The following is a 22,864-nucleotide window of genomic DNA, read 5'->3' as shown; positions in this document are numbered from 1 at the left end:
GCCTGCTTTACATCATTTCATCATATGGCACGTTTTTACAACATGTTGAAAAATGACATTTTTCGACAGTATACTATGGTGTTTTTTTGCACCAAAATTCATGATGATTTTTTTTTTTTTTTCAAAGAAAACCTTTCTGGAGTGTTTTTCACGGCCTACTTTACATTATTTCATCATATGGCACGTTTTTACAACATGTTGAAAAATTGCATTTTTTTCCCCGACATAGTATACTATGGGGTTTTTTTGCACCAAAATTCATGATGATTTTTTTTCAAAGAAAACCTTACCATAGTGTTTTTCACGACCTCTTTTACATTATTTCATCATATGGCATGTATTTACAACATGTCCAACACACGTCCAAAACGTGAAAAAAATGTCATAGTTAGGATGTCGTCCAAAATACGGAAAAAAACATCATAGTTTAGTATGTCGTCCAAAATGTCACAAAAACGTCATAGTTTAGTATGTCCTCCAAAATATGGAAAAAAATGTCATAGTTTAGTATGTCGTCCAAAATGTGTAAAAAAAATGTCATAGTTTAGTATGTCGTCCAAAATATGGAAAAAAAAAGTCATAGTTTAGTATGTCATCCAAAATGTCACAAAAACGTCATAGTATGTCGTCCAAAATGTGAAAAAAATGTCATTATTTCGTATGTCATCCAAAATGTGAAAAAAATGTCATAGTTTAGTATGACGTCCAAAATGTGGAAAAAATGTCATAGTTTAGTATGTCGTCCAAAACATATAAAAAAATGTCATAGTTTAGTATGTCGTCCAAAATGTGAAAAAAATGTCATAGTTTAGTATGACGTCCAAAATGTGGAAAAAATTTCATAGTTTAGTATGTCGTCCAAAATGTGACAAAAATGTCATAGTTTAGTATGTCGTCCAAAACATATAAAAAAATGTCATAGTTTAGTATGTCGTCCAAAATATGGAAAAAAAACGTCATAGTTTAGTATGTCGTCCAAAATGTGGAAAAAAATGTCATAGTTTAGTATGTCGTCCAAAATGTGAAAAAAATGTCATTATTTCGTATGACGTCCAAAATGTGAAAAAAATGTCATAGTTTAGTATGACGTCCAAAATGTGGAAAAAATGTCATAGTTTAGTATGTCGTCCAAAATGTGGAAAAAATGTCATAGTTTAGTATGTCGTCCAAAACATATAAAAAAATGTCATAGTTTAGTATGTCGTCCAAAATGTCACAAAAAAGTCATAGTATGGTATGTCGCTCTAAAAACGTCATAGAAAAGGCTTTCGTCCACAAAACGTTACGTCCCGGCTGTCTGAAGTAGGTGAGCAGCAACACAAAAACAGTCCAAACGCTGGTTTCCAGAGGGTTAGATGAGTATTTATTTGAAAGAGTAAGTTGAGGGGCTTAAAAGCAGGGTGTTAGTAAAATAAAAATAAGTGAACAGAACTAAAAGTGAACTTCACGTTGACATTGATGGACATTCCAACCAGGAACCAAGTAAAAGATAATCAATACGAAAAAATGTTTTCGTTAACTCTTTGTTAAATGTTTTACCACCTTTTAATGTTTAATTTTCTTTTTAAATGATTCATTGTATTTTCTGTTTAATTCCTATTTGAAGTTTTATTGTCTTTAAAATATAATTTTCTAATTAAACATTTTATTTTTCAATTAAATGTTTTGTCTTTTTAAAGGTTTAATAATCTAATTAAATGTTGTATTTTTTTAAATGTTTAATATTATTCTTGTTTAAAAAGTATTTTTTTAAAATGTTTAATATTATTCTTGTTTAAAAAGTGTTTTTTAATGTTTAATATTATTCTTGTTTAAAAATTATTTTTTTAAATGTTTATTATTCTTGTTTAAAAAGTGTTTTTTTATGTTTAATATTATTCTTGTTTAAAAGGTATTTTTTTTAAATGTTTAATATTATTCTTGTTTAAAAAGTATTTTTTAAATGTTTAATATTATTCTTGTTTAAAAAGTTTTTTTTAAATGTTTAGTATTATTCTTGTTTAAACAGTATTTTTTAAAAAATGTTTAATATTCTTTTTTAAAAAGTATTTTTTAAAATCTTTAATATTATTCTTGTTTAAAAAGTGTTTTTTTAAATGTTTAATACTATTCTTGTTTAAAAAGTGTTTTTTAAATGTGTAATTATCTGAAATATTTTCTCTGTAATTTTTAATAATGTTATTTTAAAAATTTTGTTTACTTTCATACTTGCATGTTTTGTATCGTCTTTAATTTTCTAATTCAATATTTTGTCTGTTTAATATCATTTAATTGTATTTAATGTTTCATTTTATTAAACAGACAAAATATTGAAAAATTTTTAAAATAAAATTATTAAAAATTACAGAGAAAATATTTCAGATAATTACACATTTAAAAAAACACTTTTTAAACAAGAAGAGTATTAAACATTTAAAAAAAACACTTTTTAAACAAGAATAATATTAAACATTTAAAAAAATACTTTTTAAACAAGAATAATATTAAACTTTAAAAAAAAAAACTTTTTAAACAAGAATAATACTAAACATTTGAAAAAAACTTTTTAAACAAGAATGACATTTAAAAAAATATTTTTTAAACAAGAATAATATTAAACATTTTAAAAAATACTTTTTAAACAAGAATAATATTAAACATTTAAAAAAATACTTTTTAAACAATAATATTAAACATTTAAAAAAATACTTTTTAAACAAGAATAACATTAAACGTTTTAAAAAATATACTTTTTAGACAAGAATAATACTAAACATTTTAAAAAATACTTTTTAAACGAGAATAATACTAAACATTTCAAAAAATATGTTTCAAACAAGAATAACATTAAACATTTTTTAAAAATGCTTAAATTTTATTTTTTAAAGTTATTTTGTAATAATTTTTTCCCCCTTTGATTTAATTGCTTTTTGTTTTGTAGTTTATTTCTGTAGTCTTTTTTTCTGGCAAGATTTTAACCCCAACCTTAAAAATGAAATAAACCCTTAAATCACAACAAAATACTTTTGTTGTCACAATCATGAGTTAGTCACTTATTCAGTTTATCAATTCAACTTTATTTGTTTAGCACTTTTCACACAGATGACAAAACTTAACAAGAGAAAAAAACTATGCTAAAACTATAATTAAAACTCAAAAACATATTTTTAAAAAAAGATTTAACATGGTAATAAAATATGTTGTGTCCAGGGGATGGAGGGAGTTTATTGAAGTCTTCTTTGGCTCACATGGGAAATCACATAAAATATAAACTTGATATTCAGTCTAAGGAAACTGCAGAGGGACAGAAGAACCAACAATATCTCCTGTTTTCTCCTTTAATGAGGAGGTTGGTGAATAAACAGTGTAAAAAGTGCAAAGCAGCTCCATTAAATCAGGAGATGTGAGACTTCCACAGCATGGATCACCATCTGCTGTGTTGATTCATAGCTGAATGTCAGAATGAACTGAGCTAGAAAAGCTGCTTTGAGCTGCAATATTACGGTCTGACAATCCAACACCATCACAGTTTTCATCTGGTTGTTTTGCTCCAACATGCTGTGAAGTTCAGTTTTTACCTGAATCAATACAGAGATTCTATTTCCAACTAAGACTGGAATAAAAATTAGAATGTTATGAGGTTATTAATGCAACTAAATCCTTTCAGATGGAAGGATTTACTTCTAAGTTCTAATTCAAGTTTCAGTTGTAGCACATTGCATTCACAAAGAAAAACAGCGAAACCTTCATAGCAACATTTAATAAACCTAAAGCTTCCCTGTTGGCACATTGGTGGAGTTTGTTACTGAGCATCTGAACCTTAAATCCAGTGAGACGACCATCTTCAGTCGAGGCCAGTCAGAGAACTTCAAGACCTTCCATCAGCTGGACCAGATGTGGCATCATCTCCCTCTGAACATCTGGATGACAGGAGAAAAGACAGAAATCAAACACAGAAATACAGTTTATTCACTTTCATCGTTTTATAAAAGTAGCATGAACTTTATTAAAACTTGACAATATCAGTAATGAAAATAAATGTTTTTATCTCGTGTTGAAGCTAAATTTAAAGTCAATTTTAATGACAGTTTCTCCTGAGAGGAGTGAGAATGGAGCTTTTCTTTCCTTTTTAGAATATTCCCTCAAAATATTCTGTTTATTATTGGCTTAAGAAGCATTTTTCTTTCCTTATTTATTTTTAGATACCTCAGACTGATACACTTTGCTGGTTTGCAGACAATTTCATGTACAATGACAATAAAGATCTTCTATTATAACATATTTTGCTAAAACAAGAACTGCAAACCTTCTCAACCATCTCTCAGGCTACAAAATTCCAACTGCGACCAAGAATTATCTGATGTAGTTATTATTATATTCTTTACTGAACCAGCCCTGGAATTAATAAAAATCTGTACATGGATATGAGTTTCTCTGATGGGACCACTATGGAAGCCGTAGTAACAATTAACTATCCTTTGAAGGGACAGATTAGGTCTTCTTCAGGTGGATAAAAAAAATGCTCTCCCTTAAAAAAAAAATAAAAAAAAAAAGTATACAATAAAGTAAATCTCTTCTGTACTGCACACATACTACACTTTTGTATAACTCTGGATGTCAGAGTAAAGGCAGACAGATCCACCAATCAGCCACAACATTCTGACCACTGACAGCTGAAGAGAACAACATCCATCATCTTGTTCTAATGCAACGTTCTGCTGGGAAACCTTGACATCCATGTGGATGTTTGACATGTACCACCACCTAAACACTGCAGGACAAACAACCCCCTAGTCTCCATGGCAACAGCAGTCCTTGATGCCAGCTGCCACCCTCAGCAGGGCAAACTGAAACTGCTCAGGAGTGGTCTGAGGAACACGACAGAGGTAAGCTGTTCACCTGGGTTCCACACTCCCCACATCCAGATCTGATTGAGCATCTGTGGGATGGTCCAGGATCAGCCTGATCTAGGTAGGACCCACCCTGCAACCCACAGGATCCACAGAATCCACAGGACATCCCCAGAGGTTCTGATGAACCACTGGGTCAGAGGAGTTTTAGCAGCATAAAGGGACCAACACAGTATTAGTCAGGTGGTCAGAATGTTATACTGTTATATTGTCATGCTGATTATATGATCAGTAAATGTTACCATCAATTATAACGTCCACATTGATCAAGAAAAACAACTATCAGTTCATTCAGAAACTGTGGGGTTAAACCTAAAAACACAGACCTCAAAAGCAGTTTGTTTCAAAGCAGAACACCAGCTGGTTTTCACTAAAGAAGCTTCCAGAGCAACAATTAAATGACAGTTTTGTTCTCATTAAGTTCAGAGTCAGCCAAAATAGTGTAACTCTGTGTCCTGCTGTAGGATGTTTTCCCAACAGATGGCATTACCCTCATGAATGGAGCATCAACAAGTGACGTCTACAACACAACAGAAATGTCTGGAAGCCAGTGGCCACCACTTTGAGCACCTCTTGTAATTGTAGAGGCCGAAGATAACTTCTATTAATCTTGTGATGTCTGAATAAATTTGGTATTAAAATATTTATGCAAGTTTTTCTTTTCCTGATGTGTGTAAACATTATTTTGGCTGACTCTGTATAATGGGTTTCTGACAGGTCACCAGACAACAGCTATTTGTAATAATGACAAACATACCTGCATTCTACAGGAGTGATTTTCCTCATGTGCAGGTAAAGATGTGTGAGGAGCTTAGAGATGACAGGAGCAGGAGTCATCCTCACTAATTCAGCTTCCACCTAGAAACAGAAAGACCACAAACAAACACACTGATATGCTCTCAAACGTTCAACCTCACAGCCTCAAATTATCTGTTTAGGAAGTGTTGTGTTTCTAAATTCTGCTGAAAGCATTGACAGACATTCTCTTACAAGGTTGTGTAAAAAGCAGCCTGTCCTCTGAGCTACTGAGAAATCTTCCTGAACAAAGTTTCTACGTGTAAATCGGCTCAACAAAAACTAAAGTCTCAGTCAGAGATAACAGGTATTGCAAATTATAAACAACTTTCTTTGTTAACTCAAACTTTCTGCTTCAACCTCACATAAAAAGGGGAGTTTAACTCGTCAGGTGACTGAAAATGAACGGCTTGTGCAGTTCTAGATCCAAAAGTAGGATGTTTCAACTCATGTTTTACTACAAATACATGCAGTAATAAATAAATACAATGGCTGGTTGTTAGTTTATTCACTATTAATGTCATCTTATATACTGGATTGAACTTGAGCAGTGGAAGAGAGAAGGAATTTAATGAAATTACGGCGATTCAGAGAGGTAGTGTTGCGCAATGTCAAGGGCGGTTTAATTCAAACCAGCTGAATGTTAAACTTCAGTGCAGCTCAACGGGTTTCAGTTAACCTTAAAGTAAAATAACTTTTTTAAAAGCTAAAATACACAGCAGAGAAACACAGGTTGAGAAGTTCACTCTGATAATGACGGACAGCTGCAGCAGCAACTAACGCAGGTGTTCAGCGGTAAGTTAGCCACCTGTGCTAATTAGCCCGCTAGCTAACTTAGCCGCTTAGCTAGCTAACGCGTCCGGACCAACTGCTCAAACACGACAAAACACAACTCTTCACAAGTCGCTGACTTAACGTACAACAAAACAACGCTACTGGTTAGAAGTATTTATCTTCTTACCGTGTTTTACTCCAAAAACAAGATCAACAGCAGCCAGAGATGCTACCAGACGTGCCGACCATAGATATACATAGACTAGACACGCTAGCGCGCTGTCTTCTATACTATCTATGGTCTGACCAATCGCTGCTCTCTGGCTCCGCCCTCTGAGAATCTTGTTGTCCTTTGGCTCCACACTTGCTGATGACCACTTCCGGTCTGAGAAAATGAAAAAACGGACATTTTTTCGTTTCTGTCTCTTACTGATTTTACTTTATTGTTATTCTAAATATAAAACAAAAATCAAAGCATTTAAAAAAAAAATGGTATATCCTTTTTTGATCAGCATTTCTTAGTGGTGACAGGTAATAAATTGTATATGTTTATTCTTTGTTACTTAACCTTGCCCAACCAGCAGATCTAGATATGTCAGTGTGGCTTTATCAGATTCCCTTCATGACATCTTTATGGTCACCTGTCAATTATAGCTGCAGTGTGCTCAACATGCTGGGCCCTCAGATCACAACCGTCCAAAGCACATGCTTCATTAAGCTCTGGAATGTTTCACCCACGCTGTGCAACACTAACATCATACCCACACCAGAGAGACTAATAAATGCACCAAGCTTGAGTGCACATTTTGAAGGTGACATTCATGAACGTATTTTTCTGAACCAAGTGGAAAAATGAACTTGAGTGAAAGTCAATACAAAGTCTTTTGTTACCTTGAGAGGGTGAAGAACACATCAAATTTTTTGAACAGTGCTGTCATTGTTATTCTAAATGTAACTGTTCATGTTGCACCAGCATTAACTGCTCATCCTCTGCGCACTGTTGCAACTCAAGAATGAAAGTCAAAAAATTCTTTCACATCAGAGATCAGGTCTATCAGTTCCATCAACCATAACTTTGGGTTGGTTGGGTCATTACAAATTCACATGACAAAACCCCTATTAAACCTGGGATAAATAGTTCCTAAACATTTAACAAGTTCATGCAACTCAGTCAGTGCTTGAAGTCCCAAATGTGCAACCCGTACGTGAAAGTCGAGGTAAAAATATATCAGAATATTTAGACATTTTGAGAAGAGAAATATAATCAAGTGTAAAACCATTTAGGCCTTTTGAATTATACATTTATATATGCTATGTAAGATGCATGTAGGATTAAATGCATATTTATATAAGCAAATGTAATGATGGTAAATAATCAGAAGTTTGAAAATCATAATATATGAGGGAGGTTAATGTGTTTCAACAAATACACTGTTTTAGACAGTTTTGATGAGACTGTTTTGTAAGCCCCACTGCAGGCCACAATGTTCAGGACAAAAGGTAGACTAAACAGAGATTGCACGAGTTTTTGATGTAAACATGACATGCAGTTCCGGACATTAGCAGAGAACCAGGCAAATATGATACATCTGTGAGCCAATGACGTACATCAGGGAGGGTAAAGCATTTGATATAAAGGTCCTATATTGTGCCCTTTTTAGCAAATCAATCAAAGTCCCGCCCCATTCAGGAAGAACACTCTGTTTGAACTAGATGTCTCTTCATTAGTCTCAGCACATCAGTCAAATTCTTACCCACTGTAAAGCTGGGAGTCTTTATATCACACCTCCAAGTTTATAGCAATCCCAAAACACAATAAAGATGGATTTTCACCATATGGGACACTGAAGTTAATGCACTCTTTGTAGTCCAGAAAATACTCCCTGATGACATTAAATGCACTAAGTTACCTTAGCTTAGCATAAAGACTGATAACAGGTTGACAGCTGGCCTGGCTGCTGGAGTTTCCAGTATAATTTACATTAAGTTACCTTAAATTCTTACTCCCAGCCTAGAAATGCTGTGGCCCATACACCAATCAACAGTAGAGGATTTGCTTTAATGCACTTTTTTGTGTATAAATGTAACTGATACGATGCAACTTATTTTGTTATTTGCAGATCAGGTAAGGTTTTGTTGCCTTTGGACAGAACCAGGTTGCTTCAGCCTGTTTCCAGTCTTCCTGAGCTGTTGGCTCAAAGAATTTAAAGTGGTGATACTCTTTTCATGTAACTCTTGAGTAGAAATAAATGTGTTCCCAAAATAGTTTAAACTGCTCCTTGCTTTTTGATAATAATAATTTTTAGTGTATATATTTTAACTAGTTTTGGTTTTAGAACCCTGGTTTTGATCACTTGCTTTTTTTGTTTAACAATTTTTTATTTTTTTACACATGACAAAAATAGTTCATGCTGGCTCCTGAATTAGAGCAAATCGTAAATGTTGTTGTCATACAGATATGCATAGTCTTGTGACACACTTACGCTACAGCTTGGCATCCATCATACATCTGATGGTGCCAGTGAAAACAGTCCAATACTGCCAAATGTGTTATATAATCTTCTCTGGTCTTTAATTATACTTTCACTACATATAAATAACAAACCTGTGATGAGATACTATTGCCGTGACTGCTTCACCTCTTTCAGAATTTATGTATCACTCTTTTCATCTAAATTACGAAATGATAAACAGGTTTCTCAAACTGCTAAGCTTGACACCCCTCATCTTTATGCCAAATATTATTTTCTGAGAAGATATCCAACCATCCATTATCTATACACTAGTCGGTGGCGGGGGGGGGGGGGGGGGGGGGGGGTATTCCGGCTGACTTAGGGTGAAGGCAGGAGACACCCTGGACAGGTGACACCCAGTCTATCACAGGGCTATACATAGAGACAAACAATTACACTCATATTCACACCTATGGACAATTTAGAATCACGGATTAAGCTCAGCATGTTTTTGAACTGTGGGAGGAAGCTGGAGTATCCAGAGAAAACCCACGCATGCACAGGGAGAACCTGCAAACTCCATGCAGAAAGATCTGAGGCTCAGGCCCGGACGAGAACCAGGGGTCCTGCACATCACTATAAGAAAAGCACTATATAAAATAGTTTCATGAATAACATTTACAGAATTTATGATGATTTTGAGTATTTTTTTGCTCTGTCTGTTTTCAAAACAGCTATGCCTCACAGCTAATTGTTATGTAGCACGATTTTCTAAGACAAGATAAACATACACAAGGACAATTTCACAGATTATTTGTGATTATTTCATATTTGACTAAAAGCAAGTAAACACTACTGAATAAACAAACATGGATCACACTGATTATTTAAAAAAATATTTATTTAAAAAAATATAAAGACCTACAAAAGATAGTGCAATATACCAGCAAACCATCCTGAAAAGCATCAAATGCATTCACAGCGGAGTCTCAGCCTAAGTATTTATAATATATAGTTGCTCTGAAATAAGATTTACAGTTGCTCTTATCTTAGATTCTTCATACATTCGAGTTACATTAGCGCATCTTCTCAGCTCTCATCAGCTCTCATCATCCTTCTCAGATATGAAATATTAAACACAGTCAACAATAGTGACCTCGGTTAAATCATTACGCCTGTTTTTTTCTTCATCAGACACCTGCTCATCTACTTCAGGCCTAAGATTGTTGGTCTGTGTCTTGTCGTTTTTGCCTTCTGATGCTCCATTTTCTATTTTCCCTTCCTCCATTCTTTCAAGCTCTAGCCTAAGTTGCTCTTTCTCATTGAGCATCACTTCCTCTTCGATGGCTCTCTGCTGCTCCTCCTTCTCTTTCCTCTCCTTCTCGGCCTTCTCCTTTTTCTCCTGCTTCTTCATCTTCCAGAAGAAAACCAGGTTTTTCTCTGGGTAGGTGACTTTGGCCAGTGGCAGCTTGAAGATCCTGTTGGTCCCCGTGGTTAAGAGGAGGAAAGTGAGGGCGGAGAGGCAGAAAGGCCAGGTGCAGGCAGGCAGACCAAACTATAGATGAAAAAATACATCGCAGTTAGAAATTTGTCACACTATGTATTTCATCACAGGCTCAAAAAGATTCGAGACATGTGCAGACTTACATTGGACATGATGCCGGCAATGGCTGAGCCGAGGTATGCACAGAAAAAAGCTGCAAAGGAGAGGAAGTGTTTCGTGACTTGACCCTCATGCTGATCATAGATTACAAATACTTGGTCTCTCTGGTCTTGTTATCTGTGTAGGAGAGTACTCACCACATGTGATTGCAAGCAGGTGCACCTGCCAGGTGAGAGCATAAAACATTCCTCCGATGGCAATGCAGGCTAACACACAGTTGTATCCCCAGAGGCCAAAGTAAATGTCTCCAAAAGGAGCTGCCAGAGCCAGGCCTGCAGGGAAACACACACAAATGTTAAGTAACAGCTCTCAGAGGATCAGCACATTCAATTTAACTTGAGGTTATCTTAATAAATAATAATCCTAGTGGCTATTTTCTGCCTTTACAGATATTTTTGAGGTAATCGTGGAGTTTGCATCAATTTGATTGTAGTTTTAATTCATTATGTAAGCATGTATTGAAGCAATAATGAAACCTGTTGTTTATTGTGGTGAGATAGAGTAACTTTTTTATTAGATGTGTAGTCCTCTCACCTGAAACCATGCCCACGGCAGATCCCAGGACAGCATGAGCACAGGTGATGGGGGATGAGATGAAGAGTGAGATGATGAAGATTCCTCCAGTCCAGGGATTGTCACAGCCATAGACCTGCCCTATTCCCACAGGCACCGACATGAACAACTGAAAATGTGCAGAAAGAAACATTAAGCATGACTGTAAATGATGATGTACATTCATAATAAAATGTATTTTTATTATATTAACTTACTGGGCCTCTTTTTTTGGGTTGTGCAGGTGTGTATAGCTTGCAATAATTTTAAGTTTATTGTACATAAGAACATAGCTCCTGTGTTAACAGAGGTAGCATGGAAAGAACGTGGCCCGTCACTGACCTTAGCTACATCGATGTCAGCCCAGGTGATGTTGGGGAACTCTGTTCGTGGCTGAATGAGGACCTGGGGGAAGTGGTGGTTATAGTGGCCAGTGGCGACCATGTGGAGACACACCAGGATGTTGAAGGGCAGAGTGAACACAGGAAGATCCCAGCGACTGTTAATAGATGCCAGGGCACTGGACACAATCGGGCTGAAAGGCAATGGCACAAGATAATTTGTGTTACATTTGCTCCATATTTAGCTCACAAGTTATGTTTATTAAAATGTCATTTTATATCTCCATCACAGTCGGAGTTGTTTCACCAGATTTCCTAGTCTTATTATTGGTATTAAATTCAAATGGTTCACTGAGGCCTGTTGGCCCGCAAATTCTGAACATTTATGTGTTATGGTTCAGCCACTTTCTTTCATCATGATATAAACCCATATGATCTGTAATGTTTTACTGTTACTCAATCTATCTTCTTACCACATCATGGACATGAAGATGTTTGGTAGCAGAAGCCACCAGTACCAGTCTCCTGCATTGGAGAACACGGCCATCAGCAGACCCACCAGGATGCCGTTGTAACCGTACAGTCCTGCAGCTATTGCACCCCTGTGAGGGAAATTGATCTGGATGTATCAATTCACTTTTTTTTTTTTTTTTTGCTGTACAACAAGGCGTATGTAGCTCATCCTAAGTAATCATCATCATATGATCTTCAAGAACATTTCTATTATGTATTATTTGAATAAGACACTAAATTATTACTATCTACATAATCAATTTGGTGAAGAAATAATTGCATGTTCACACCTGTTCTGTTGCAGAATGAGAGCAGAAATGGTTGCAAAGAGGGTTCCCACAAAGCCATTGAGGGCCCACCAGTAGTTCTGCAGGATGAGACCAGCAAATATGACGAGGCCACTCAGAGGGTTGTTAACAAACATCACCTGGGCTGCTCCACGCAAAACCCAGTCCAGCAGCTGCAGCAAGATGAACTGTCCTGGAAGACAGAGTAGAGAGAGTTATTTGGCTGAGCAGAAGTTGTTCATGTGTAAAGTCTCTAAAGACTGAGGACATACTCAGTAACAGAGGGGCCACGTGACGGACTGTGACTGATCAAGGTGACACTTCCACTGAAACCACGTTCCATATGTCCAAAGTAAAAAATGTTGCACATTGTTTCGGCTCTATTAACATCTCACTAACCTGGCTTGCCTTAAGGGCACACTTTCAAGTTTCTGTCATGAAATTGTCAATGGTAAACTTGTCCCTATATTACCACTGTAATGTTATTTAAAATTGCTCTTGTTTCACTCTCCAAATACCGACATAATTGATTTGAGTGTGGCGTAACTGATGTACAGAATGTGCTGTTTTTCAAGAACGGTGCATCGAGCATCATCGTCAAGTTATGCGTTATGTTCTGCATGTTTAGAATAATGACGTTTCCAGTGTGTCTGTGCTGTATTGTCTCTATGGGTCAGGAGATTGTTTGCAATGTGGACAGTTAATTTTGACTTACTTTCCATCCATTTTCCAAACACCTCCATGTCTCCGGAGAAGTACGACACTCCTTTGAGGAATCGAGCCTTTGCCTTCTGCAGCCTGGTCGGTCCTGCAGGCTGCACTTGCTCCTTTGACTTGTCCTCCTGTGTGTGTTCATTCTCATGCGGCAGGTCGGGGTGAGCCATCAGGGGCTGGAGCTCCTGGAGCCACCATCGTGGTCAGAAATGAACCTCAGCATTACAAGAACTTGACTGAATCATATTAAAATACACATCAGAAGAGTGAGCAGTGACTTACAGTCAAGCTGGTGACAGGAGAGCGGGTGGGCTGAGCAGCAGGAGTGGAGCAGTTGATATTCTTCTGAATATCCTAAGAAGAGACAAGTGTTGTTTGTTTTTTTCAGATGGAAGACAAGCAACTTCTCTTAATTAAAGTTGTTTATTTGGCAATGTAAAATTAGCTTGATATCAAGTACCATTACTGTTCAGAGGACTACTGTCAACAAAATGCTAATCTGTAGGCGTCTTCCCAGGAATGGATGAAGTTCAACGTGTACAGGGTCTTTTTATGGAGTGGACTACAATCTCATTGGCTAAAACTGTTGGAGAAAAGCCATGTCCTCAGCCTTTTGGCACACGATTTCTCCATTCACATGCCTCTATCTGTATTGTTCTTTTCACCAGTAAATAACTGCTGACTTCCGCCTCTGTCATATTTTATTATCACAGCTTCTAATTGAGTATTTTATCAGTTCTTAAACACAACAGCTTTTGTTCTCTTCCCTGGGATAGATGCTTAAGTCACGTTTATTTATTCACAGATCAACACAACTCTTTTATTTAGCACATAAAAGCAATGTGTAAATAAGTATTAAGCCAGCAGTATGTTTAAGAAAGATAATTGAAATAATAAAATCTAACACAAGCAAAGGTGTCACTCAGGAGCAGCATAAGTGTTTCTTAGAAATGATTTTAAGTCATAAAACTATATCTATTTGTGTGACATCTTTCAAAATTACAAAATGCTTAATATCCATTCACTGCATTCAGTTATTTTTTGACTGTATCTGTTACTGTACCTTCATTTTACCAACCTGTGTGAAAAAAATAAAATATAATCTCACACCCTAAGGTTTTTTTAAATCTAAATTTATGATTTAAAATTAATAATTTACTTGTGGCTCTAATACAGTGCAGTGAACCAAATCAGCACCAGCCAGTTAACTCGGAATCATGCAGACAAAGATTAAATTAAATCACAACATTTTATTATGGTTTGTTTTTTAATTTATCATACATAAAAATCAATACTTACAGATAAAGGGATAATAATATGACACAAGATAACATTCTACCTGTAATCTTCTTCAAACATTAGTTTATTTGAACAAATAAAAAGGTGCAGATTAAAGGAGCACATTATCTAAAGATTAACCAGGTTTTACTGTCCTGCTGGACTTCAGGGACTTTGACAAACAGCAACAAGTGCCCCTACCTTGGTGCAGTGTGATCCAGTCATAAGTCCCAGAATAGGCACAGGTTGGATGGGCTGCCAGCTTCTCAGGAGCTGTATTACGGAGACTCCCACTCAGGGCTTTTATAGCAGCCGACAACGAACACAACCCCACCTCTTCTCTTCTCTTCTCTTCTCTTCTCCTGTCCCTGTCATCCACCTCTTTGTTTACTGGGCTCATCCTCTGCAGGAATCCCTGGCACTCAGAAGTGATAAACTTTGCCACGTACAGACACACTTTTTTTGTACTTTCCCCTTCACTGACAATCACAAACGAGGCGAGGATGAGTTCAGGTGAAGTCAAGCTTTTCTCGATGTGTTGTGTTGTGTAATACTTCACAAAGCAGCAGCTATCTGGGCTAAACTAAGGACTGATTTGTTTGGTAAAGAAGAAGAATGTGCGCGACGCAAAAGGAAGTCACTCTTGTTTCGCAAACAACAAATTGTGATCCGCTTTCAAAACTTGTCTAAATTCTTGTGTCTATTTACTTCTTGAGATGGAAATTGCAAACATGCTCCTCTTTGCACGTTTTTTTTTTTTTTTTAAAATGTCATTCTCTGGTTTGTATCAGTGTTTACTGTTTACTTTCTGGCTGTTAATTGGCAAAACAAGCAGTTACTCGATTACTGACAATTTTTACAGTAGTTTTTCTTTTATTTTATGAACAATGAATCCATTACATGAAAGCATCTATAAACTAATACATGATGTAAATAATCATTAGTTGGGAGTATATTGTAGACAGAGGACTCTGTCATGAGGTGAATGACCCTAAGGTTTAATTGCTTGGAATTCCCAAACAGTCAGCAGAACAGACAAAGTCCTCATAGCTAATAGATTTGAACTCATTAAGAACAAAAAATACATGAAGATTTGAAAAAGGACTTAAAATTGTAGATTTAGCATGTGTAGCAAGCCACAATAAACCAAAGATGGAAGCACAACAGTTGCATCCAGTAGAAAACTATCTTAAATAAAATACAAAAAGTCACCTCAAGATGAAGTTCACAAATCCCGACTCTGCAGAAGGACCATGAACTAGTCCTTAATTCCTCAACTACAACACAGTGAGGAAGCTTCACTTGCTTAATGAAGCCACTGGTAGGAGTATTAGTTACATTTGTGTTTGTATCTGCTAAAATTATAAAATAACTTCTTGTCTGCTCTGTTGTCAACAATCAACAAATGCAACAATTTTAAAAAAAAAAAAAAGACACTGACATCATGCTCGGTACTTCATTCGGGGTCATAACAGCAAACACACATACAATATTCTGCCATCTGTGATATTTGCACAACTTTGCACAAATAATTTGAGACTGTGTAGCATACAACAGTATTTAGGTCCTTTCAGTAAAAGTAATAACATTATACTGGCAGAATGTGAGTATGAGTGTTGCATTTTAAATTTTACTCTAATAAAAATGATAACTAATCAGGAAAAATACTCCATACTGGCCCTGGTTGCTGAAAATGAATTATCATACACACTTTTATGTAGTTTGCTTCTACTGATTTCCTACCAAGAGTTCAGACCCTCCTCAAAAGATTACAAGGTAAGTCTAAGGGGCCATGAGATGATTGATTTTATTTATTTATTACCCTTTTATTTTTTTGCTTTATTTGCAAAAGAGGAACATAAATTTTACCACAATGAGACTCGTGCAGTTATTTAAATGAAACCATCAGAGATGTTTAGCTGGGACATGAACTCTTTCTCCTGAAATAAGACAAGGGGTTTAAACTAGGCTCTGCACTTTTATAAGAGGTGGAGGTCAGGAAACCACAGATTTGATCTTTGTCAATGCATTGTATATTTTAAATTTCTTATAGTTCTTTGGGAAAAATTTATTGGAGTAAAAAGCACATTTGAAGGAGCAGAACTATTGAATAACACAAAAATACCTTAAAATTACACCGAGGAACAGCCCTTATGTCACTATACCCAATAAATAAATACTGTTGTTGTTCTGTTGTCTTAAATTATCATCATCACACTATATCCAAGAAGCATTATCATTAACAGCAGACACACACTGAAAGATGGATAATGCGAGCGTAAATTGGTGAGTTTGTTCCTTTAGCATTTATGTAGTCATTAAACACAATTACAGTATAATTACAGAGCTGATTAGCAGCACTGATTGCTGCTGCAGACTTCTAGTCATCGCTGGCAAAGAAAGAGGAGCATCCTGACAACAAGGGTCAGTAGCAGAAAGAGATTTTCTGCACATTTTTTTAGTCTCATCAATGAAGGAATGAAGAAAAACTAGATTTGGTGAAATATTTATGTTCACAGAGATCAGCCTTGGTCCTTCTAAAAATGGGATTGTTAGAGAGGTGTTCCTGGTGAGCAGCAGGTCATTTGGTGGTGATATGACACTTGAATCTGATGCCAAAGAGCAATAAAACTAGATGCTAATATTCAAATTTCCAAACTGAATGAAGACTGAAGAAGAACAGGAAGTGTTGTTTCAGCAGAGACGCTGCAGTGAAGTTAAATCTTTACAGTAACATGTTAGGTAACAAGTCATCCATCATGCTCTCCAACCTGCCAGTCTAGTTAGCTTCCAGACGCGAGGTGTCCTGATATGCAATCACTGCATGAATCAACTTTCTGTGACGTGTCACGTAAGCGTGGAAGTGGTTTGAAATAGCACTTTTATAAGTAATTCATGTACCTGCCATTAAACTGAGAATCATAGCTTTAAAAGTATTCCTTTCCTGAAAAGGTGTTGCTACATATACTTAGACCATCCATCCATTATCGATACACCGCTTAATCCTCATTAGAGTCGTGGGGGGGCTGGAGTCTATCCTAGCTGACTTAGGGTGAAGACAGGGGACACCCTAGACAGGTCACATATACTAAGTGTTACACATTAATGTCTGCTTTGGATGCAATAGAGACAGAAAGAATTTCTTCAGATCAGGTTCCTGATGCAGGATGAGTGGAAGAAAAGCAGACAGATGCTGACATCTAGTGGACAGACAGAAATGGAACTTTACATCATTGTGTTCGTTAATCTGCCACCTCCCTCCAGGTGATCATTTGACCTGCAGGCCTCACATTCAGTCCAACCACCACATTCCTCTGAGCCCATTCAGCTGTAAAAATCCTGCTAACTGAGAACTGTGTAGGTAGTTTTTGTTACAGATAACGCACAAAAATGCCACAAAATAAAAACCTGCCAGTACAAACTGCATTCAGGATCAGACACTTCTGCAATGACTTCTCTAAAATCAGTCCTGAAAAGTTTTGAGGAGGCAGCGGTTGAAGTTTTTTAATGCAGTGAGCCGACCCACCATCATGCACACACACAGAACGGACAGACCGCAGAGTATGCCCCTATGTGTTTGTTTCTGTGTGTGTGTGTGTGTGTGTGTGTGTGTGTGTGTGTGTGGTGAGGTAGTGAGGGGGCTCCAGCTTCTGCCAGAGTCTGTGGAACCTGATACTTGATGACTCCTCATCACAAGAATGTGAGTTTCCTTCTCTTGGAGCATCTGGCCCAAAGCCCGGCCACATCTCCATCTGTGTGTGTGTGTGTGTGTGTGTGTGTGTGTGTGTGTGTGTGTGTGTGTGTGTGTGTGTGTGTGTGTGTGTGTGTTTGTGTGTGCATGAGAGTGTTACTTGTTACTATTTGCCCCTTTTTCATGAGTGGCCTCTTTCAGCACAGTGAGACATTCTTCGTATGATGGTTGTCCGATTTGTTTTCTTAGTTTTTTGCTAACACGCTGTCACTTTCATTTCCAACTTTCTGCCTGGAAAAGGGGGCATTTCTAAATACAGGGTTGAAGAACAAACAAAAAAACGCCTCTCAATGCTTGTTTCCAGTACATTTTCAGATTATATAAGCATTTCCAAGTGCTAAAAAGTTGTCCAAGTGTAATTTAATTGTCAGAGGTATTACATTTTTCCTCCCTGTTTAACACTTTTCATTGTCACTTCACAGAGGACTGACACACTGACAGCCACATTTACACTTATGTAAATCATACTTCTGTTCACCTCCAGTGGTTTCTCACCTTATTTCAGTGATGCAGAATAGTTCACCAAGTCAACACTGTGACACTGCAGCTGGTCATAGGTGTAGCAGTGCACAATTCTGACCACACCAAGCTGTTATGATTCTGATACTGAGACTCACGTGCAGGAAACAAAGACATGGCTTAAACACAGGAGCTTAAACACAAAGGTCTATTTACAGAATACACTGATACAGAAACTGCAGACTGAGAAGCAGAACCGCCAGGAAACTGGAGAGACCTCAAAAGGGTTAGTGGGGCACAGCAGGATATCAGGCTATGAACTAGTACAACGAAGCTAGAATACTAACCTGTACTGAGTACTACAAAGCCAAGAAAGTAACAGAGTAACACTACGGGCTACAGAGAAACTGAACACCAAAACAGCACAACTTGAATAACCAGGATAACACTAAGAAATAGTTACCCAGCCACTGCAGGATGTGATCAAATCAGACAATTAACAGACTTAAAGGAGGTCTATTATGATAATTTTCAACTCTATATTTTAACTCTGTGTATTTATTTGTGTAAGAGCAGCTTTGCATGATCTCATACTGTCTGTTACACAACCCCTCAGTTGAGCCTCTTCTTGTAACAGGCAGTATTAACTTCTCTGTCTTTAAGGCCTCCCTTTCCTAGACTTCCACATTTTTCTGAATGGCCAGTTTTGGGAAGCCTGGTCCACACAGTTTATGAGCACCGCTTGATCTTTTTGCCAAAGTGGAGAGTTCAAAAGAAAACTGTAAACCTTCTAAACATAGTTTCTTGTGCTTGATGTAAAATGGCAACTTCTCACATCCCTCAGTACATGATAGAGCCTGAATCAGATCCAGAAAATAAGAGTGGACAACAAGAACTTTAACAACACCAGTAACAAAGATGACAGCAGGATGTCTTTCTTTGGTGAATATTACTCAGATTACAAGCTTGTTGTGTGACATAATAGTGAATTTAACCTTACAATCACAAGCGTATGTAGAAGTTTTTTATATATACACTGCTACTAGTAGTTGTTAATGTGGAAAGTGTGCTAAAATGCCACCTAAAGTTGAAAACTGTTTCCACCAACAAGTGCTTAGCACCTCTCTGAACCTTCGCTTATCTATGTGCTGCAGTACATTAAATGCCTTGAATACTATTTAAGGAGACAGTTTTGCAAGAATGTGTACATAGATTTATCAAGAGAACCATAGTTTGACGTCTTGTTGCAAAAGTTAAAAACAACATTGCAAACCTAGTATTCAGAGCAGTCTGGACCTTAAGCTTTTGGCTCACAGGGGTTACTTTAACACATGTTTACCTCATTATTTCAAAGTGTGGTTACATTTAATGTGAAAGTCCAACACTGTAACATGCAGAAGATCAGGAATAGTGTAATGTCCCCTTCAAGACCAGAGAAAACAGTGAAACACTGCTTTTCAGATTGTTAAATTACTCTTTAATTTGATGTCCTGGGATTGTCTGACAAAACCCACACAAATGCAGAATAAAACCATGGTAGTGCAGGGATATTGCTGAATGCTTTCAGGTCATGAAATCAACAGTAACATGCTTGTGTGAAAGAAAAAGACTGAAGATATAAATATATTATACATAAAAGCTAAAAATATTGCAATAATTGGTTAGCTACTTAATGTTATATCACAGTGACAAATAGAAGTTAAAGGTTTTTACAGAGTTTCCAAAGTAAACAATCTAAATGTGTGTGCATGTGTGTGTGTGTGGCATTACTCATGCTGTAGAGACATAAATATGTGTACACAGTCACATTGTGTAGACACTTTTGGGAAACTGAAAGCAAACCCTTGCATCATAAATTACAAAACTTGGTTTTAAGTTAAGGTAATGGTTAGGATTAGGCAAGTAATAGTTCTAGTTAGAGTCAATATTATATCCTGTAAAACACAACTGTGTGTGTGTGTTTGTGTGTGTGTGTGTGTGTGTGTGTGTGTGTGTGTGTGTGTGTGTGTGTGTGTGTGTGTGTGTGTGTGTGTGTGTGTGTGTGTGTGTGTGTGTGTGTGTGTGTGTGTGTGAGACAGCCTTTGCTCTGCGTTCTCTGCATTTTTTCACTTTGTTAAATAGACATAAATGGACAAAAATGGTCAAATATCTGAGCTCCTTCGCTTGCTCAGGAGTTTTAGCAAAAAAAAAATCTGTCATGCAGCCAATGTTTAAAAACACACTGACATCCTGTGGAGAGGGCAGATGTCTGGCACATTTTGTTACACCTTTTTCTGTTGGCTTTATAATTCAATATTCTTTGGTGCCACAGGTTTTATGTAGCTTTATTACACCTATATTTTCAAAATATGTTTTACTCAAGTTTGTCTTATCAAGCCTGGAAAGGAAGCATATACAATCAGTGCACATAAACCAGTAAGTAAATCCTCATTAAAAGTAGGAAAAAAGGTAGTTAAACTCATTTCACAAGTCCATAAACCCATTATTTATCCAACATATATTATAGTTTTTTATGTCACAACTTTTTTCCCTTTCTTAGGATTAAGTCATCTGTTGACATTGTCATATTGAACAGATCAGTGACTCTTAACCCTTAAATGCAAACACTAATATATGCCTTTATTCTCTAACTATAGGTACCACAAGCCATGTTTTAAAAGTAAATCCTTGTAAGCTTTTCAATGTGTAGTATATACTTTAACAGCTATGCTAAAAATGCAAAATCTGTGAAAATGTCAAATAAAATTTACAGACACCGGAGAAATATAAAGTATTTATTGTTTATCCTGTTTTGTCTTACAAACAGCAGTAACTTCTCATAGCAAGATACCCTCCAAACCCAAATGAATTAACATAGTGTCCATTAATCACAGTCAGGTGTTTGTGGTAATTGCAATGTGATTATTTCACAAAGTGTGCAGCACGCCACAATTCTGCAGTCCGGTGCAGATGGACAGAAGAGACATCTCCAGCATTTTTGTGGGAGTTTTTCCAACTGAAGAGGTTCTGATTCTTGACAAGCTAAAGCTTCTTAATAGAATCAGTGGGCTTTTAGAAGTCATGGCCGCAGCAGCTCAAGGCCAACGTTTTCCAGGAGAATGTGTGCTGGTGAAATGTTCTGGCTTTCTGAGTAGAAAATTTGGTTGGGAAAATTACTTGTGCAAGGAACATGGCTGAGGCAGCCGAAGTAACTATTTGAGGTTTCTCACAAGTACCTAACCTTTCTTAGACATATTTTGGCCATCGTGCCATACAGAAGGCATAACGATGTGTCATTTTAAATGCTCTGGCCATGCTTTTAAACGAGCTATTCATGAGTGGCATAAAAGTAATTCCTCACCGTCAGTGTGCCTTCATTTGCAGAGAGATTATCATTCAAATCTTCCAATATTCAAAGAAAATGCTGCTCTATATTAAACCTGTGCCCCATCTGCAGCTCCTTTATGTGACAATAAGCCAGTCAGCATGTCTGTATCATTGTACTAAAGTTTAGGTTTTAAACAGTGACACAACAATGTCAACATGAGGCTAAATTGAAAGTTACATTACCCTATAACATTTCCATCCAGTATATATTTATTTAAAAAAACTCATGTTATGACAAACTTTTCATGGCTTCTTACTTTTAACATCCTGTGGTGTGCTTTTGTGGATTAACCTGGGGGTCAAGGCACCCCAAGGAGCTCATAGAATGGATGTTAAAATAGGTTATTTTGAAAGAAAAACACAATATTTTTCACTGACTGCATGAACTACTTGTATAATGCTTATTGATGAAAACTGACTTTTCAAACTTGAACTGTGTTTACCAGTAAAGCTGAGACATGGAGCAATTTCTAATTGTTGTGACTATGAAATTCTAAGATTCTCACACTAAAAAGTAACCAGCAGAGAAAGAATAACAATGAATAAAAGCTACAAGCTGGAAATATGGTGAAAAGTACTTGGTGTACGGCTTCACTCAGGCCATGGATGGTCAGGATCCACAACCACACTGTGTGATTTGTGGCAGCGAGTTGACAAAGGACAGCCTTAAGTCTTCCAAGATGTTGAGAAACTCGCAAACACGACGCACATGACCACCAAAAAAGCCATTTGAGTTTTTCAAATAAACACTATGTGGTCACAAATCAATCCTGCAGAAAGCTGTTAGGGCAAATGTGAAAGAGCTGTTCATTATCTTTCATTAAATTTCTAAAACTGGGAAGTACACATGGCTTAGGTCAGACTTTTTTCCTATCGTGCACTAAAGAGACAGCTTCAGTTATGTGAGGAAAGTGCATTAGATCAATTACCATTATTACCAGTGTCAAACCATACCAGAGGAATGGCAACAGATTTCTCTTCGACGTGATAAGAACACTAATATTGCCTGAGAAGCACGAGTATTGCTTT

The 22,864-nt window shown here is 36.7% G+C and overlaps 1 protein-coding gene and 1 long non-coding RNA gene across 2 annotated transcripts; both read right to left on the bottom strand.

Moving 5' to 3' along the window:
- Positions 1 to 3,183: 3,183 nt before the first annotated feature.
- LOC129349176 (uncharacterized) lies at positions 3,184 to 6,762 on the bottom strand. The gene is made up of 3 exons (XR_008602075.1): positions 6,646 to 6,762; positions 5,647 to 5,747; positions 3,184 to 3,899 (listed from the first exon to the last, which is right to left on the bottom strand). It is a non-coding gene; the product is annotated as an uncharacterized LOC129349176 (long non-coding RNA).
- Positions 6,763 to 9,797: 3,035 nt separating this feature from the next.
- Positions 9,798 to 14,580, bottom strand: slc14a2 (solute carrier family 14 member 2). Its single transcript, XM_023295903.3, has 10 exons — positions 14,461 to 14,580; positions 13,264 to 13,335; positions 12,983 to 13,166; positions 12,271 to 12,460; positions 11,941 to 12,069; positions 11,469 to 11,661; positions 11,109 to 11,256; positions 10,712 to 10,846; positions 10,559 to 10,608; positions 9,798 to 10,466 (listed from the first exon to the last, which is right to left on the bottom strand). The coding sequence occupies exons 1-10, from the start codon at positions 14,482 to 14,484 to the stop codon at positions 10,044 to 10,046; spliced, it is 1,548 nt and encodes a 515-aa protein (XP_023151671.2). The 5' UTR covers positions 14,485 to 14,580; the 3' UTR covers positions 9,798 to 10,043.
- Between the last annotated feature and the right edge of the window lie 8,284 nt (positions 14,581 to 22,864).

This window comes from Amphiprion ocellaris, chromosome 6, assembly GCF_022539595.1.
Source record: "Amphiprion ocellaris isolate individual 3 ecotype Okinawa chromosome 6, ASM2253959v1, whole genome shotgun sequence".
In the NCBI taxonomy this organism is placed as follows: domain Eukaryota; kingdom Metazoa; phylum Chordata; class Actinopteri; family Pomacentridae; genus Amphiprion; species Amphiprion ocellaris.
The sequence above is the reverse complement of the archived record's forward strand: the minus strand, read 5'-3'. Positions and strand labels throughout refer to the sequence as shown.

Bases quoted from the DNA above. Each gene is read 5' to 3' on its own strand.
- slc14a2 (XM_023295903.3), bottom strand. From the start codon at position 14,484: ATGACTGGATCACACTGCACCAAG. The intron at 12,461-12,982 runs GTAAGTCAAAAT...TCTGTCTTCCAG, and splicing joins GTTTGGAAAATGGATGGAAA to GACAGTTCATCTTGCTGCAG. The intron at 10,467-10,558 runs GTAAGTCTGCAC...TTTCATCTATAG, and splicing joins TTGCCGGCATCATGTCCAAT to TTTGGTCTGCCTGCCTGCAC.